Genomic DNA, 19168 nt, shown 5'->3' with positions numbered 1-19168 from the left:
CAGGCAACATTTTTCCAATTTTGGTGAGCCTGTGCAAATTGTAGCCTCCGTTTTCTGTTCTTAGCTGTCAGGATTGGCACCCGGTGTGGTCTTCTGCTGTTGTAGCCTATCCATTTCAAGGTTCAATGTGTTGTGCATTCAGAGATAATATTCTGCATACCTTGGTTGTTAGGAGTGGTTATTTGAGTTACTGTTGCCTTTCTATCATCTCAAACCAGTCTGCCCATTCTCCTCTGATACGGATGAGCCGAACACCCCCCTGTTCGGTTCGCACCAGAACTTGCGAACAGGCAAAAAATTTGTTCGAACACGCGAACACCGTTAAAGTCTAGGGGACACGAACATGAATAATCAAAAGTGCTAATTTTAAAGGCTTATATGCAAGTTATTATCATAAAAAGTATTTGGGGACCTGGGTCCTGCCCCAGGGGACATGGATCAATGCAAAAAAAAGTTTTAAAAATGGCCGTTTTTTCGGGAGCAGTGATTTTAACAATGCTTAAAGTGAAACAATAAAAGTGTAATATCCCTTTAAAATTCGTACCTGGGGGGTGTCTATAGTATGCCTGTAAAGGGGCGCATGTTTCCCGTGTTTAGAACAGTCTGACAGCAAAATGACATTTCAAAGGAAAAAAAGTCATTTAAAATTACTCACGGCTATTAATGAATTGTCGGTCCGACAATACACATAAAAGTTCATTGATAAAAACGGAATGGGAATTCCCCACAGGGGAACCCCAGCCAAAATTAAAAAAAAAAAAAATGACGTGGGGGGGGGGGGGGTGTCCCTTCAGGTCTGGTATGGATTTTAAGGGGAACCCCGCGCCATAATTAAAAAAAAAACGGCATGGGGTCCCCCTAAAGATCCATACCAGAACCTTATCCGAGCACGCAACCTGGCAGGCCGCAGAAAAAGAGGTGGGGACGAGAGAGCGCCCCCCCCCTCCTGAATCGTACCAGGCCACATGCCCTCAACATTGGGAGGGTGCTCCATGTTGATGAGGACAAGGGCCTCATCCCCACAACCCTTGGCTGGTGGTTGTGGGGGTCTGCAGGCGGGGGGCTTATCGTAATCTGGAAGCCCCCTTTAAAAAGGGCACCCCCAGATCCCGGCCCTCCCCCTGTGAGAAATGGTAAGGGCCTACCATTTCACAAAAAAAGTGTCAAAAATGTTAAAAAAGACAAGAGACAGTTTTTGACATTTCCTTTATTTAAATGCTTCTTCTTTCTTCTTTCTTCTATCTTCCTTCGGTTTCTTCCTCCATCTTCTTCTTCTGGTTCTTCTGGTTATTCCTCCGGTGTTCTCATCTGGCATCTTCCTCCGCGGCGTCTTCTTCCCTTGTTCTCCTCGGCCCGCTCCGCATCCATGATGGCATGGAGGGAGGCTCCCGCTGTGTGACGCTTCTCTCTTCATCTTCTTCTCTTCATCTTCTTGTCTTCATCTTCTTGTCTTCATCTTCTTTTCGGGCTGCTCCGCATCCATGATGGCATGCTCCTCTTCTGACGGTTTTTAAATAACGGGAGGGCAGGGCCACCCGGTGACCCCGTCCCCCTCTGATGCACGGTGACTTGACGGGACTTCCCTGTGGCATTCCCCGTGTGTCAGAGGGGGCGGGGTCACCGGGTGGCCCCCCCCCCCGTTATTTAAGAACCGTCAGAAGAGGAGAAGCGTCACACAGCGGGAGCCTCCCTCCATGCCATCATGGATGCGGAGCGGCCCAAAAAGAAGATGAAGAGAAGAAGATAAAGAGAAGAAGATGAAGAGAGAAGCGTCACACAGCGGGAGCCTCCCTCCATGCCATCATGGATGCGGAGCGGCCCGGAGAAGAAGGGAAGAAGACGCTGACGCCGCAGAGAAAGATGCCGGACGAGAACACTGGAGGAAGAACCAGAAGAACCAGAAGAAGAAGAAGATGGAGGAAGAAACCGAAGGAAGATAGAAGATAGAAGAAAGAAGAAGCATTTAAATAAAGGAATTGTCAAAAACTGTCTCTTGTCATTTTAAAAATTTTTTATACTTTTTTAGTGAAATGGTAGGGGTACAAGTACCCCCTTACCATTTCACACAGGGGGGAGGGCTGGGATCTAGGGGTCCCCTTGTTAAAGGGGGCTTCCAGATTCCGATAAGCCCCCTGCCCGCAGACCCCCACAACCAACGGCCAGGGTTGTGGGGATGAGGCCCTTGTCCTCATCAACATGGGGACAAGGTGTTTTGGGGGGGCTACCCCAAAGCACCCTCCCAATGTTGAGGGCATGTGGCCTGGTACGGTTCAGGAGGGGGGCGCTCTCTCGTCCCCCCTCTTTTCCTGCGGCCTACCAGGTTGCGTGCTCGGATAAGGGTCTGGTATGGATTTTTGGGGGGACCCCACGCCGTTTTATTTTTAAATTTTGACACGGGGTTCCCCTTAAAATCCATACCAGACCTGAAGGGTCTGGTATAGATTTTGAGGGGGACCCCACACCATTTTTTTTTTTTTTATTTTGGCCGGGGTTCCCCTTAATATCAATACCAGACCTGAAGGGCCTGGTATGGAATTTAGGGGGACCCCCCACGTCATTTTTTTTTTTATTAATTTTGGTTCAGGGTTCCCCTGTGGGGAATTCCCATGCCGTTTTTATCAATGAACTTTTATGTGTATTGTCAGACCGGCAATTCATTAATAGCCGCGAGTAGTTTAAATTACTTTTTTTCCTTTGAAATGTCATTTTACTGTCAGACTGTTCTAAACACGGGAAACATGCGCCCCTTTACAGGCATACTATAGACACCCCCCCAGGTACGAAATTTAAGGGGCTATTACACTTTTATTGTTTCACTTTAAGCATTATTAAAATCACTGCTCCCGAAAAAACGGCCATTTTTAAAACTTTTTTTTGCATTGATCCATGTCCCCTGGGGCAGGACCCAGGTCCCCAAACACTTTTTATGACTATGGGAGAAATCAAAAGTGCTAATTTTAAAGGCTTATATTCATACTATGAATATAAGCCTTTAAAATTAGCACTTTTGATTTCTCCCATAGACTTTTAAAGGGTGTTCCGCGGCATTTGAATTTGCCGTGAACACCCCAAATTGTTCGCTGTTCGGCAAACTTGCGAACAGCCAATGTTCGAGTCGAACATGAGTTTGACTCGAACGCGAAGCTCATCCCTATCCTCTGACATCAACAAGGCAATTTCATCCACACAACTGCCGCTCACTGCATATTTTCTCTTTTTCGGACCATTCTCTGTAAACCCTAGAGATGGTTGTGCATGAAAATCCCAGTAGATCAGCAGTTTTTGAAATGCTCAGACCAGCCCTTCTGGCACCAACAACCATGTCACGTTCAAAGTCACCTAATTCCCCTTTCTTCCCCATTCTGATGCTTGGTTCAAACGTCAGCAAGTCATCTTCACTACGTCTAGGTGCCTAAAGGCATGAGTTGCTGCCATGTGATTGGCTGATTAGCAATTTGTGTTACCAAGCAACTGAACAGGTGTACCTAATAAAGTGTCCGGTGAGTGTATATACAGTGCTTTTCTAGTTTCCCATGCATGTTAATCGTCCAAAAAAATTTGCCTGTGTTTTAGGCCCCCCAAAATGGGCATGGCAACATCAACTTTTCAATAAAAAATGAATGTGACTGATTTTTATAACCCATTAAATGTACATACACCAGGCCTAATGGTGTGTAAAAAAAACACTATACACTTTGCTTGAACACAGAGATCCAAATATGTGCAATACAATACCCTTCTGTGTAAGATTTGTGGAGGCTTTTTACAAATTGAGTTTTTTCTCCCAACCTGTATTAACCACATGGCTTAACAAATTAACGTCGGCTGAATGGCACTCCTGCGCAAACTCACGTACCTGTACGTCAGTCTGCAAAAGTAGGATAGAGGGCACGCGGGCGCCCGCCGCGGGAGTGTGCCCACGGGTCCCGCAGACTCAATGTCAGCCAACGGCCTATGATCACAGCGAGGAGATGCAAAACGGGGAACTGCCTATGTAAACAAGGCATTTCCCTTTTCTGCATAGTAACATGACAGAGATCTACTGTTCCCTGTCATCAGTCTGTCCCCCCTACAGTTAGAGCATGCTGAGGGAACACACTTAACCCCTTGATCGCCCCCTAGTGTTTAACCCCTTCCCTGCCAGTGACATTTATACAGTAATCAGTGGCTATTTTTAGCTCTATGTCAATGGTCCCAAAATAGTGTCGAATGTGTTCGATCTGTCCACCGCAATGTCACAGTCCCAATAAAAATCCCAGATCACTGCCATTACTTAAAAAAAAAAAAAAAAATTATAATAAAAATAACATAAATCTATCCCCTATTTTGTAGACACTATAACTTTTGTGCAAACCAATCAATATACACTTATTGCGATATTTTTTTTTTTTTTACCAAAAATATGTAGAAGAATACATATCGGCCTAAAAACTTAGGAAGAAATTAGTTTTTTTATATATTTTTGGGGGGATATTTATTATAGCAGAAAGTAAAAAAAAGATTTTTTTTTTCAAAATTGTCTTTTTTTGTTAATAGCGCAAAAAATAAAAACCGCAGAGGTGATCAAATACCACCAAAAGAAAGCTCTATTTGTGGGAAAAAAAGACGTAAATTTTGTTTGGGTACAGCGTCGTACGACCGTGCAATTGTCAGTTAAAGCAACACAGTGCCGAATTGTAAAAAGTGCTCTGGTCAGGAAGGGGGTAAAACCATCTGGGGCCAAAGTGGTTAATGATAGCTATGCACATTTGATGCAATTTTATTCATATATAAAAATGTGCTTTTAAAACTAACAGTGGTTAGATAAACCCAAAAAACATTAGAGAAATTCACATTTTATTTTTGGCCTGCCATGACATAGCTGCCCTACTTTCAGACCTTGGAGCATCCATTGCAAATTACCTTAATTAGCAAATTCTGCATATACAGTATATGCTCTAGCATGTTTGCATGCATGCCCGCCCATTGCAGGCACATAGCACATTTGGTTAGCAGGTGATTTGCTTGCTTATGCACAATGGATGCACCATCCCTTGCATATTCTTTATTGATATTATTTATCAGTAAATAATCAGTTCTCAGATATTATTTTTTTTTCTAGTGCAGATCAGAAGATTCAAGGAACTGTCTGGTTACTATAAAAACATCATCTTTCCTCTTGGTTTTAATTGAATGTGTATGTCTGAAGGAATTTGCAGTACAGGTCTTCTTCCAGTCTGGATGCCCTCCCTTATGATCAGAAATGGAGAGATCATTTCCATACCAAGCAGCAATACATATTCATTCATTTCTTGAACTCAAAGCAACTTAAGCCTTGTACACACAATGAGAATATTGGACAAATGATAGTCCATTTTTTCTTTTTGCATGCTAGTCACCATATTGAAAATGAAGAGGTTATTCAATTGCCAAAAAATCTTGTACGACAGAATACAACTTTGAAAGTGATGTAATATATTGTAATGTATTTGTATTCAATTTGCAGATGAAAACTGTACTTATTAAACGAAAATCGTATGTTCTGGTATCGTACGAGCAAAATTTTCATGTTTGTCCCTTCGGATAATTTCAGATGAACTGTCCTGATCGTCTCTCGAAATCTGTGTATTAACCACTTCAGCCCCGGAAGATTTGGCTGCTAAATGACCAGGCCATTTTTTGCGATTCGGCACTGCGTCGCTTTAACTGTCAATTGCGCAGTCGTGCCACGCTGTACCCATACAAAATTGACGTCCTTTTCTTCCCACAAATAGAGCTGTCTTTTGGTGGTATTTTATCGCCTCTGCGTTTTTTATTTTTTGCGCTATAAACAAAAAAAAAGAGCGAAATTTTGAAAATAACACAATATTTTGTACTTTTTGCTAAAATAAATATCCCCATTTTTTTTTTTAAAAAGCAAATTTTTTCGCAGTTTAGGCCAATCTGTATTCTTCTACATATTTTTGGTAAAAAAAATTGCAATAAGCGTATATTGATTGGTTTGTGCAAAAGTTTATTTATAGCATTTTTATTATTATTTTTTTTTTTAACTAGTAATGGCGGTGATCTGTGATTGTTATCGGGACTGCGACATTATGGTGGACACATCGGACACTTTTGACACATTTTTGGGACCATTGGCATTTATACAGCGATCAGTGCTATAAAAATGCACTGATTACTGTAAAAATGTCACTGGCAGGGAAGTGGTTAACACTAGGGGGCGATCGAGGCGTTAACTGTGTTCCCTGTGTGTGTTTCTAACTGAAGGGGGAGGGGACTGATTAGAGGAAGTGACGGATCGTGGTTCCTAGCTAATAGGAACACATGATCTGTCACTCCTCTGAGAACAGAACAGGGAAGTGTGTGTTTACACACACTCGTTTACACACACTCGTCCCTGTTCTGTCTCTTGTATTCGCGATTGCTTGTGGCAGGCGGTCATTGCGACCGTCGGCCACAAGCATCGACACCCCCGCTGTGCTGCTATCCCGACCCCGCGAGCCGACATATAGCTACGTCAGTTCGCAAGATCGTGCCGACCTACCGGCGTAAAATGGCGGTGGCTGGTCGGCAAGCGGTGAACGATCAGATTATCATATGATCACTTAGAAAGCGTTATTTTTCATACGATTTTCTGATCATGTCTACTAGGCTTAAAGTGGAAGTCCATGCTAAAACTAAAATCCCTGCATCTATAGCCACCACCATGGAAATGTAGGCTGCACCTATGAATAGATGCGGCCTAAAGAAACTCAACGACGTAACTTGGTGTATAATTGGCCGCGGCACATTTATTGGTGTAAACTGTAAATTACTTAAATCAATTCAATCATTTTATGAATACATAAAATTCTCACTTGTAAATAATAAATATAAACAGCTCAGTCTTCAGGACTCGAGCAGTACCGCATATCAATAAAACAAGTCCCTCCTTTAAATGTAACAAGGGTGGGGGGTGGGGAGCTTGTTGCTATACTCTGACCAGCTGTGAGGAAATTCCCGCGGGGGGCCCCTTTATATAGATGAGCCCCGCTTCCAGAATGTTCCCGCTGGTCATGTGACCTTCTGGAACATTCCAATGCGGTCATGTGACATTCCCCAATAGTCTCCAATGTCACATGACCCCAATTTTCCCGCCTGACATACTAGTAATCTTTCTTTAAAGTGACCATGACCCCCCCCCCCTTTTTTTTTTTAAATAGACAGCTGTCCGGGGGGGTGGGGGCGGCCACATATCCATGCTGTTCAGGCCAAAATGCTTTAGCCCTCTCAGTCCATTCTAACACTAACCTCTCTAGCCCTGTAAAGAAAAAAATGAGTATACATACCTATAGTATAGTATCCCTTAGCTGCAGGCGATCCGAGGCAATCCGACCCAATCCCATGCTGAGCTGTCAGCCGTGGCTTCGCTGTGGAGGCGGGTGCAGAGGACACGTCCGACAACCTAAGCCCCATAGTAAGTCTATGGGTGACGTCATTTCTCATTCATTTCACAGCCGTTGTCAGCCGGGTCCTCTGCAGAGGGTCGGATCGCTTGCAGAAAAGCTATGTATACTCATTTTTTTTATTTACAGGGCTAGAGAGGTTAGTGTTAGAATGCTGGTGGCTATTGATGCAGGGATTTTAGTTTTAACATGGACTTTCACTTTGACTACTTCATCCCCGGAAGTTTTTACCCCCTTCCTGACCAGAGCACTTTTTACAATTTGGCACTGCGTTGTTTTAACTGGTAATTGCACGGTCATGCAATTCTGTAATCAATACAGTGATCAGTGCTATAAAAATGCAGTGTTATGCCCTGTACACACGGTCGGATTTTCCGATGGAAAATATGTGATAGGACCTTGTTGTCGGAAATTCCGACCGTGTGTAGGCTCCATCACACATTTTCCATAGAATTTTCTGACACACAAAGTTCGAGAGCAGGCTATAAAATTTTCCGACAACAATTTTCCGTTGTCGGAATTTCCGCTCGTGTGTACACAAATCCGACGCACAAAGTGCCACACATGCTCAGAATAAATAAAGAGATGAAAGCTATTGGCTACTGCCCCGTTTATAGTCCCGACGTACGTGTTTTACGTCACCGCGTTCAGAACGATCGGATTTTCTGACAACTTTGTGTGACCGTGTGTATGCAAGACAAGTTTGAGCCAACATCCGTCGGAAAAAATCCATGGATTTTGTTGTCGGAATGTCCGATCAATGTCCGACCGTGTGTACGGGGCATTAGTGTTAACCCCTTCTGGTAGGGAAGGGGTTAATACTAGGGGGGCGATCAAGGGGTTAACTGTGTGTTCCCTCAGTGTGTTCTAACTGTATGGGGATAGGACTGAGTAGGAGAGGAGATATTTCGCTGTTTCTACTTACTAGGAACAAACATGTCTCCTCTCCTCTGACAGCACAAATACCCGTGCTGGTGCTCGTGCACGCGATTGCGCATGGCCAGCAGCGATCGAGACCGCCAGCCACATGCATCGGGCCCCTCTGGCGGCGCACGCCCTCTGGCGGCTCTTAAAGGAAACCCGTACGGGGTTTTGCACAGCGATGCCATTGTGCCGCAGTATTTGTACGCGAGACGGTCGGTTAAGTTCAGGCCTCCATTGGCTGTATCCTGATAGGCATGTATCGTTTTTCAACCTATGTTTTCGGGCATTGCTCAGTCATGTAAGTCAATCAGGGTGAAAAAAAAAAAAGCTTGGTTTCCAAGATGCATTTTTGGTTTTCTATGTTTTAATGATCTGGCCTGATTTGTGTGATATTTAAAACATAAGTTATGATTTTGTTTGCTGGCTTTTCATATTATCTTTTTACCATTAAAGCAAAAAAAATATCTACTTACACTTTAATGTACAGATTTATAAATCTATATCCTCTTCTTTTCTGCAGAACACCTACAATGGCAGGAGGCCTTTTTTCCATTGACAAGAATTATTTTGAAGAGCTTGGCACGTACGATTCAGGCATGGATATCTGGGGTGGAGAGAATCTGGAGATGTCTTTCAGAGTAAGTATCACTGGAACAAATGTTTGGGAGCTACTTCCACCAAACAGTTAAATGCTCAAACAACATACACGTGAATGGCTCTACCTACCAGAGAATCCATAAAGTGATACTCATACTGTTGTGACTATCTGCTTTCCACTGTGCTATGTGGCTATGTACTATAATGTGGGTGGTAACACTGCACAAAATCTGCAGTTCTCTCTGACTTTCTGATTGCTCTTCAATCCAAGGCTGTAGATCGATCAAAGCAAGTAATGTTCTCATTTTTCAGCATTGCTTGCTGTGATAATATTGCTTTTCTCTTAGAAAAAAATAATAATGCCTCCCAGTCAGAGACAGCCGCAAAATCAAGAGATTTGATAAGTACAGAGAACAGTAAATAATTTAAGGTAAAATTCCAAGAAATCCATAACTACTTTTAAAAATACTCCCTCCCCCCTCCTAACACCTACTTTGACTAACCTGTGTAAGAGAGATACTTACCTATGGCCTGGTCACATGATCTCCCCTGTGTCAGGCAGCAGCGGTTACAGGGGAGAGGAGAAAGTGCTTAACATTGGCTGGTAATGCCTGGAAACAGTGAAGTCACCCAAAGGCTCCTATTGCCCATCCATTGTCGGTGTTCCCTCCCCTTCCTTGCAGCCGCTGGCTGACAGAGAGGAACCAGATCAAGTGACCAAACTGGAGCAGCCTGAAGATGGGTAAGTATACAGATCTTTCTAACACAGGCTCGTCAGAATAGGTGTTGGGGGGGGGGGGGGGGGGCATTTTTCCAGGTTTTGCCTGGAATTTTTACTTTTAAAAATACCACATGTGCATTTTTGTCATTATCACGTCAATAATAGAGCAGATTCTAATGCTAGAATGAGTTCACACCTTACATTCTTGGCAATGTATCTGACCATATATAGCCATCCTAAGGCTTTGTACACAACATGAAGGCTTCAGCTTGTATAAGAACTGTGCATACATCAAGCTTTTGCAAAACATTAGCAAAGCTTTTCAGCGAGCTTTGAACAGCTTTCTTGAAGCCTTAAAAGTCCCATTCAGCTCCAGTTTGGGGAGGTCAAACACAGATATTAATAGGAATGCTGATTATCATTTTAAACAAGCTGCTAGAAAACTTCAGCATTACTTGAAACTTGTTGAAAGACTGCTAAAAACTTGTTAGAAGCTTCCTTTTCCTACACATCACACACCAACGGTGACTCACACATTTAAATATGCAATAAAATAGTGGCTTGGTTCTAAGGAACTGTATTCTTCTCCTCCTCTCTTCCCTTCCACCTCATAACAGTCTTCTGACAGCTACATCCAACTCTTAGTTCATCTGGATGAGATCTCTTCTTAAAACATCTTTCATTTTACACAATTCGAATGCCACTACAATCTGAATTGTGTTAATAATATTAATTGTTTATTTGAATTTCTGAGTTGTAATTGTTTCCTCTAACGTTACAACCCTAGTTCTTCGAGGTCGTGTTGAAGTTTAAATGGTCATTTATATCGCAATACTCTGTTCCAAGCTGAATTGTCACCTTTCAAAAATTAGAATGTTTGTACCTTTGTATTTTTTTTTTAATAAAACTTTATGGAACTAAATGATAGCCAGCACTCCCATTAAGAGCTTTGCTTAAAATTCTCATTTTGGAGCTGTTTTTTAAGCTAAGCTGCTCAAAGTTTTTTTTAAAAGCTTTACAAATGTCTTGTAAAAATTTGTTGTGCACACTGCCCTGATACAAGCTGAAGCTTGTGCATAGAAGGCCTTAGAGAAGAGATTCCCAACCTCAGTCCTCAATTACCACCAACAGGTTATGCTTCAAGGTTTTCCATCACTTTGCACAGGTGCTTTAAACCAGTGTCAATGGTGTGCTATTCATGACAGGTATTTTATCAAAGGGAAATTCCCAGAATGTGGCCTGCTGGAGGTAGTGTGGAGGACTGAGGTTGAGGGACACTGCCCTGGAGTGACAATCACCACACTAATGGGAAGCAGAAGAAAGGTGTGGGGTGCTTGATCTCTTATAGCAGCAAGTATTCTCTGTCAGGTCTTAATGTGCAGAGGGAGTGATTATGCTTAGGCAGCTCTTCCATTAGTGGTGGCCAAAGTTCGACACTCATGTAGGGATTGGGATGCCAGAAGGAATTTGGCAAAGGCAGAACGTATAAAGTCCAGATTTAATTTTATTCAGACTCTTTTATCATAAATAGCTAATGCATTTCAGGTTCAAAGAGTCCTCGTTCATCAGGGCCTAGTACTGTTAAACAATGAGATTAGTACTGTTGATAAAAGATTCAAAATTAAAATAAATTTGGACTTCATATGCTCTGCTATTGGCACTTTCCTCCTTGTATACCTAATCACCACATTATTGTCATACATGCTGAGGCTCCTCCTTCCCAATATGCCAGCCTACCTACCTTCCCTTCCACCAGTTAGCTTATGAAGCAGCCACTGCAACCCTGAGTTTAGAAACAAACATTTAACTTTCGGTACTTTCATTGTACTGAAAAGTGATTTTATTATGCGCCAGTTCTATCCCCTGTGTGGGCAATCTCGGTGCCTTTGACATTGTTGTATGGTTAACACTATTTCTGCAATAAAAACTTATTGAACCAGAAAAGTGATTTTATAGCATGTGGAAGGATACTCTTTATGGTGTTTTTATACATTTGCTTAAGTGTTTTTCCTTAAATTGCTGCTCCGTAGTGAATTCTTTAACGCAAACGGGGGAACTGAACTATGTTTCCTATAGAGGGCTGTTTTACATTTCAGATTTCAGTTTGCATTGGTTAGATATCTTTTCTTTTCCTTTCTTTGTTATAATGACAGTGTCATTTGTCAGTTTTCTGTGGTTTGAAATTGCAACAGAAATTTAATAAACATTGCATGCCGGCTAGAGGGCAATTTTTTAAACTTCCCTACAAACTGTATTCATTTGGTCATTCCAAACAGGAAAATGGTTAAAATTGTGACTGGCAGACTGATGTGGGTGAAAGGTAATGGAAAGCAACAAAGCTGTCGAATGTATGACCGGAATTAGGCCTACAGATCTGGTTTTGCTCAGCAGGGGATCTGTCCACTGTTACCGTGCTGAGCGGTGCGGTTTGGGCAGATGACAGGTCCGTGTCAGCCCGTCCTGCTCTGTAGGCAGCTGTATTTAAATGGACTGGTTGTCCGTTTACACCTGACTGCCTTCCAATCTGATCAGGCCAGACGGAGGGGAACAGACCCCCTTTGATTTTTTTTTTTTTTGCCGGAATGGACCTGGAGGTAGCTGGGTCTAAACAGACTAGTCTGTTTACATCCAACTGCCCATAGAGAAGAATGGAGGATCCAGTCGGGTCCAGCTGAAAAATGGATAGATGGACAAGATCAGACCTCTCTTGTGAAAAGGGTCTTAAAGGGGTTGTACCATCCTATGCATTAAGGTGAAAAAACACCTGTCAGTGACCGGCCCCCCAGCTCCCCTGTTTTACTTACCTGAACCCTCGAACTTGACCTGGCGGGGACGCGCTGTCTCTCTGTCCAGGGTTCTCAGTTCTTGATTAGATAAATTGATAGCAGCGCAGCCATTGGCTCTCGCTGCTGTCAATCAAATCCAATGAAGCGAGTGCCAGGGGCGGGGCCGAGCCCTGCATTCAGCCTCTATGGACGCCGAATGCTGTGCGCCCGTAAGGTAACCCCCTCAGGGAAGCACATCTCCAAGGGGGTTATCAGATGTGGGGAGAAGCCGAGAGAGCCGGGGGACCCCAGAAGAGCAGGTTCGGGGCCACTCTGTGCAAAACGAGCTGCCCAAAAAAAAATTACCTTTACAATCACTTTAATGTTATCACCCTACTACTGACTAAAAGAGTCAGCCCAAATTAGGACAAACAGGTATGTCCTAAAGCAGAACTAATCTTTCCCTATCAACATTAACAATTTCTAATCCTTATGCAGTTAGCATTAGTAAATAGACAGGAAGATTTATGATATTGACTTGTTCTAAATCTTTTTTTACATTTCTTCAGTTTCTTCCTGGTTTCTGGACAAAAAAAAGGAAGAAGGCCTCAGCAACCTAGTGCATTACCAAGGGTATCATTTACTGAAATAAACACAGACACATAACATGAACCAGAAGGCGACTCCAACTGTAGCCTTAATTTGTAGCTCCAGATAGGCACAAACAACACCCAATGCAGATAATAAATGGTACCATTTGTAATGCACTTATGTGGTGTGCTCTTCTTCTTTTTTGTTGTCCAGTGTTTGGGACCTGTTCGACAAGGGCTGCAAAGCTTGGAAGCTACCTGGTGACCTGTAGAAATCCAAGCCTATGAAAATTTCCACTGATTTGTGTTCTCCAGCTGCTTGCCATGTGATTTATTTCACTTGAGCATGGAGGAGTTGTCTTAGTATATGCACTTTTTGTGGTTTCTGAACTAGGCCAAAATGATGTCATGTATCCCAGGAGTCTTCATGGGCATTTTTTTTCTTTCATCTGGAGGAGGGGTGGAGGGGCTTTCTCAGCTAAGCATACCCTCCTGACTTCATGCTGAGCTAAGGGCAGGTGGATTCCATTAAGTAAATGCGACCTGAATTGTCTGCTCTTATTCAAGATGGCTAGAAATGCTAGGGGGTGTTTTTCAAAGTTATTTCTCAACAAAATAAAGCATAGAGACATGGATGGATGGGTGGGTTTGCTTTGAATGTTAAAAATATATTTAAAAACGTTTTTGGTTTGTGGTGCTCAGATAGGGTCTTATTCCACTTTAAGGTCACATGACAACTTTTCATCTTCATTTAAAGTGACTGTCTTTTGGAACCAAGACAAAATATTTTGCCATCAAACCTAAGAACTTGTTGCAACGTCAAAAGCTTTTATATTTGATATAACAAATAAGAGTGCAATGTTTCAGATTCTGAAACACTGTGCCCTTATGCAATCTTTCAAGTAAAAAAGCTTTGGACTTTTGAACAAGCTCCTAGGTGCGATGTCGAAATGTTTTGACTAAGTGGAAATATATTGCTAATTTTTCATTTTCTTTTACAAATCGTTCTATCCCTTGTTCTTTCTTAGTTTTTCATCTGTTTAATATACACTATATTACCAAAAGTATTGGGATGCCTGTCTTTACAGTCACATGAACTTTAATGGCATCTCAGTCTTGGTCCGTAGGGTTCAATATTCAGTTGGCCCACCCTTTGCAGCTATAACAGCTTCAACTCTTCTGAGAAGGCTGTCCACAAGGTTTAGTAGTGTGTCCAAAATTATACAGTCACAAAAATTGTGATTGAAAACCATAATGTACAGAATAACATGCATGCTTTCTTTTGCATTGTTAGAAATTCAATTTGTCACCTTTTAATGAAAAATAAAAAATAAAAAAAGCCAGGTAATAAAGCAGCGTAGCTTATAAAAGCTATATGTAATACCATGAATGAAAAACAAAGCTGCTGCAAGGTCCCCCAAGATTCTGTTCTTGGACTTCTCCTATTTTCAATCTACACCTCCTCCCTGGGTCAACTGATAGCCTCCCATGGCTTCCAATACCATCTCTACGCTGGCGACACCCAAATCTATTATTCTACCCCTCAGCTCACTCCCTCTGTCTCCTCCTGTATCACTAATTTACTATCAGATATATCAGTCTGGATGTCACACCACTTCCTCAAACTCAATCTATCCAAAACCGAACTTATAATTTTTCTTCCCCCATATGCCCTTTCCCCTTTCCCTGATCTCTCTGTCAAAACGATAAGCCCATCCCAACATGCCAAGGTTCTAGGTGTAGTCCTGGACTCTAAACTTTCCTTCAAGCAAAACATCCAATCACTGTCCAAATCCTGCCGCCTCAACCTCCGCAACATCTCCAAAATACGCCCCTTTCTAACCAATGACACAACAAAGCTCTTAATTCACAAGCTGGTCATCTCTTGTCTCAACTACTGCAACTCCCTTCTCATTGGCTTAACTCTACATAGTCTATCACCTCTTCAATCCATCATGAATGCTGCTGCCAGACTCATCCACCTTACCAATCGCTCTGTGTCTGCCACTCCTCTCTGTCAATCCCTCCACTGGTTTCCACTCAGCCAAAGAATTAAATTCAAAATACTAACAACTACGTACAAAGCCATCCACAACTTTGCCCCCAGCTACATCACTAGCCTAGACTCTAAATACCAACCTACTCGTTCTCTTCCTTCCTCTCAAGACCTCCTGCTCTCTAGCTCCCTCGTCACCTCCTCCCATGCTCGCCTCCAGGACTTTTCCAAAGCCTCTCCAATCCTATGGAATGCCCTACCCCAATCTGTCCGCTTATCTCCTAGTCCATTAGCTTTTAGACGATCCCTGAAAACCCTTCTCTTCAGAGAAGCCTACCCTACCCACACCTAACTGTATTTTCATTTTCTCCATCAGCTCATCCCCCACAGTTATTACCTTTTTGTTTCCACTTGACCCTCCCTTCTAGATTGTAAGCTCTAACAATCAGGGCCTTCTGATCCCTCCTGTATTGATTTGTATTGTAAGTGTACTGTCTGCCCTCATGTTGTAAAGTGCTGCGCAAACTGTTGGCGCTATATAAATCCTGTATAATAATAATAATAATGATAGCCTGACATCAGGCCTCACACTACACACAAAACACAAAAAATCTCAGCACTGGGCCCTCAATATAACTCAAAGGCTTGGAACATGAACATAATAACAGTTCCATTGCATAGAAATATTGAATGCAAATTCGTATATAATGACAGACACTAGCTCCACATAATATTACACCATTCTTGTGATAAAGTAAAATGTGTAAACATAAAAAACAACATATAAACATCATATAGATAGTTCAATAAAGTCCCACTATAAACGTGCTGTTTGTGGAAAAGCCACTATAAAGTGCTCATGCTCCGAAGGACAAAATGACACGTGTTCCCCTTCAAGTACTTAAAGTGTTCCCACATGGACTGACATTCATCACAATATGTTATTGTATTTATTGCATTTCACTACTGTTTAGGTTTCAGGGCGTGGAGTAACTCATGTATAAAAAGCTATATATGTCCCTAAAAAAATGTAAAAATGATTTGGATAGGCAGATTAGTCATGGAGTTATTTCCAAATTAACAGAGCATACTAAGGATGCTCACATTTGTCTTTGCATTTAGGCTTTAGTGACCTTGGGTTTGCATAAATGGTTTTCTTTAAAGAATGTAGGACACCTGGTCCGATATTCACATTTTATCCTCGTTTCGGTGATCTGCAGGATCATAGGTGGCTGCCATGAGTACGGATCCCCAGAGGAACCAATAGGGGCATGTTGCACATGTGCAGTCTGACGAGGACCCGGTTGGCATATTTTCAGAAGCAAGACCTGTGTAGCACTTTGCTGGGCCACACAGTGAAGACCGTTGGATCAAAAACGAAGGTGAGTATTGGACCAGGTGGGCCGCACACAGGGGATTGGGGGGCTTCATTCATTAAAAGACTAATTGTACTGCAGTTTGCCCTTTAATAAAGAGCATCATTTGTTTTTAAAAAATTGGGGTCATTTTGTTTAGGGGTCTCTTATTGTTTTTTAAAAACACTTGGGAAGTAATTTTCAAAATAGGTTTTCTCTGTATTTTTTTTTTTATAGTTCCTGAAATATGCCTATAAAAGCATGCAGATACTTATGTTATTTTACAACAGTTCTAGCTGTCAAAAATATCTTCAACGTGTTTGAATATCTTGCACGATAAAGAGTTTTTGATGGATAAATTGCTGCAGTGCTAAAAATAAAAAATTGCTCTGGTCCTGAAGTTTTCAAAAAATAAAGGAGGTTAATGGAAAGTGAAGTGCTCATTTAAAACTCCTTCTGCAATTATTTAAATGCATGTACTTTTTGTAATATGTACATTTAATGAAACTTTTTATGCAAAGACTAGTGTGCATAGGTAAATGACCATTTGCCTTCATCAAGATATGTTTTATAAACTGCAAGAGAAATATTGGAATAATTGGATATTTTACAAGAGAATTTAAAGAAAAATTTTTAAGCATATTGACATCCCTGTTAATTTAGTGCAGTATAAAGCGTAAAAAGTAGGCTGTGCACATAGACTGACTGAGCAGTCCAATTATTATTATTATAATCATTATCATCAAAGGTAGATAGAAAAAAAAAATAAGATTTACGGCTGATTTCCAGACAGATATAAAAGACAAAGAAGAATGCTGCTCATTAAAAGATCATTACATATATTTTTAAAATGAAGCTAGTGTAAGTATTTAAAGTGCACCTGCCTCTTGCAATCCCCTGTACAGCAGGGCTCAGACTTGGAGAGGGAGATGCAGCATAAGGAGCTAGTCAATTCCACCGCAGTTCTCATATGCTACCAAGAAACATGCTAATAGGAGGAGGGACCAAAGTGACAGAGAAAAGCTAATCAGACTGTTGTTTCTTCTTTCACTGTCCAGTCACAGGCTGGGGGAGGGACAAGACCTAATAAACTGCAGTAGATACAGATTAGGCCTCCTGCCCTGCCAGAAAGGGCTATTCTGTGTGATAACTTGAAGTAAATTACAGAACTGGATGGACTGAAATACATTAACCTTTAGTAAGTAAAACAGCAATCATATATGTATTTCATCTGTGTATTTAGCCGTTTGCCTGGGGTTGAAATAATAAAAATCAATTCAAAAGAAAATGCACCTTCCATCCTGCCTAGTAAATATCTGTATTTTAATCTGTTGGCCTCAAAAGTCTATGTTGGCATCTGGCCAGTTTAACTAAAACCTTGCATGAGAATGCAAAGTCAGCTTAACTTGCAACCCCCACCCCTGAATAATAAAAAAAAAAAAAAAAAAAAAAAACACTAAGTGGCTCATATTTAACAGAGAAAGCATATCACTATCTGCTATCAGTTATACGCTGCTGGCATAGCAAACCAGGGCGCACAGCTAAATGCTCATTTATAAAAAGAAGGCTGCAATAGCCTGTGATTTACCTTTTCGTTTTCTTGAATAAAGGGAGCTCTGTGATTGGAGGAGAGCCAGCCAGGTGACTTTGACAGAACACATGACTGGGCTTTCCACCCAACTTTTTCTTCCAAGTAGTTTTATTGGGCTTTGCTGGCTTTGGCTCCCGAAGCCAGCACAGTACAATGCACATTTGTAAAGCACATTGCTGTGCTTTACAACTGCTAATTTTTTTTTTTCTTTTTTTTTCAGTTGTATGGCTGTGATATGACCATTCTGCTCCTTTTGAAATCAGTCCGTAATTGAAAGTACAGTAATAAAAAATAAAACTCTGCAATTGTTAAGAATGTTAAAAAAAATGTCCTTACCCCCATCCTGGTTGCCCTGTTGACATCACTGGGCCATACTCCAGAACCCGGGGTGAGGACCTACTGCTGTGGTATGGCCACACCACTGCTTTCTTATATCAGCCCTTAACTGAAAGCAATTAATGCTTTCCTTACCCCCATCCCGGATGCCCTGTTGGCATTACTGGGTCTCACCATGGAATCCTGAGAAAGGTCAGGATCCCAAATTTTGAACATGCTCCATTAACAGATTTGGGATTCTCAGCTTTTCCAGGATCAATTGAGAAGGTCCAGGGACATCATCCTTTTCTAGGTGAGTGCACCGACATCTATGATGTAAGGAAATTATTTCTTCTAAGGTTTTATTTTTTATTGCTTTCAGTTGGCTAAGAGCATTTTACATTTACATGCAAGGTCTACTTTAAGTCGACTAGTAGTTTCTAGCTTGTCCCTTCCCTTTTACATCTCTATGAATAACATCCTGATAGAATCAAGGTTTTGAGCCAAATCTAGGTCAGACGGTAAGCTGCAACTTTCTGCCTGTTTAAACTTAAGTAATGTTCAATTTTTCTGTAATTCATTTCTACAGTACACATTTTCCCTGGCCAAAAAGACACTCAGTAAAATAAAATGGGAATATTGCTTCTAAAATAGCTGAAGCTTCGTACAATTAATCTATAATTTGATATTTCCATGAGTTATAAATGACTGCAGATTTCACCTTTTCCACTCAAATGTGCATTTGTGTTAAATTGGTTTTGCTACGCTGTATTAGATAAGGTTATTTAAAATAAAACAGACAAGACAGCCTGAATGGGGGGGGGGGACCGAGAGCTTGCTCATTAGATCTGCTGTAAGGTATCTGAAGAGAGGTCAGTTATTTTAAA

General features: G+C 41.6%; 1 protein-coding gene across 2 annotated transcripts in view; it reads left to right on the top strand.

Moving 5' to 3' along the window:
• The window catches only part of GALNT13 (polypeptide N-acetylgalactosaminyltransferase 13), a 540125-nt gene that overhangs the window by 362516 nt on the left and 158441 nt on the right, over positions 1–19168 (top strand). For both annotated transcript variants that reach the window (XM_073634136.1, XM_073634138.1), the window contains exon 6: positions 8872–8989. In XM_073634136.1, the coding sequence (XP_073490237.1) occupies positions 8872–8989 (118 nt within the window). The remainder of the gene's footprint in view (positions 1–8871; positions 8990–19168) is intronic.

This window comes from Aquarana catesbeiana, linkage group LG06, assembly GCF_042186555.1.
Source record: "Aquarana catesbeiana isolate 2022-GZ linkage group LG06, ASM4218655v1, whole genome shotgun sequence".
NCBI lineage: Eukaryota > Metazoa > Chordata > Amphibia > Anura > Ranidae > Aquarana > Aquarana catesbeiana.
This window is presented reverse-complemented; position numbering and strand designations above follow the sequence as displayed.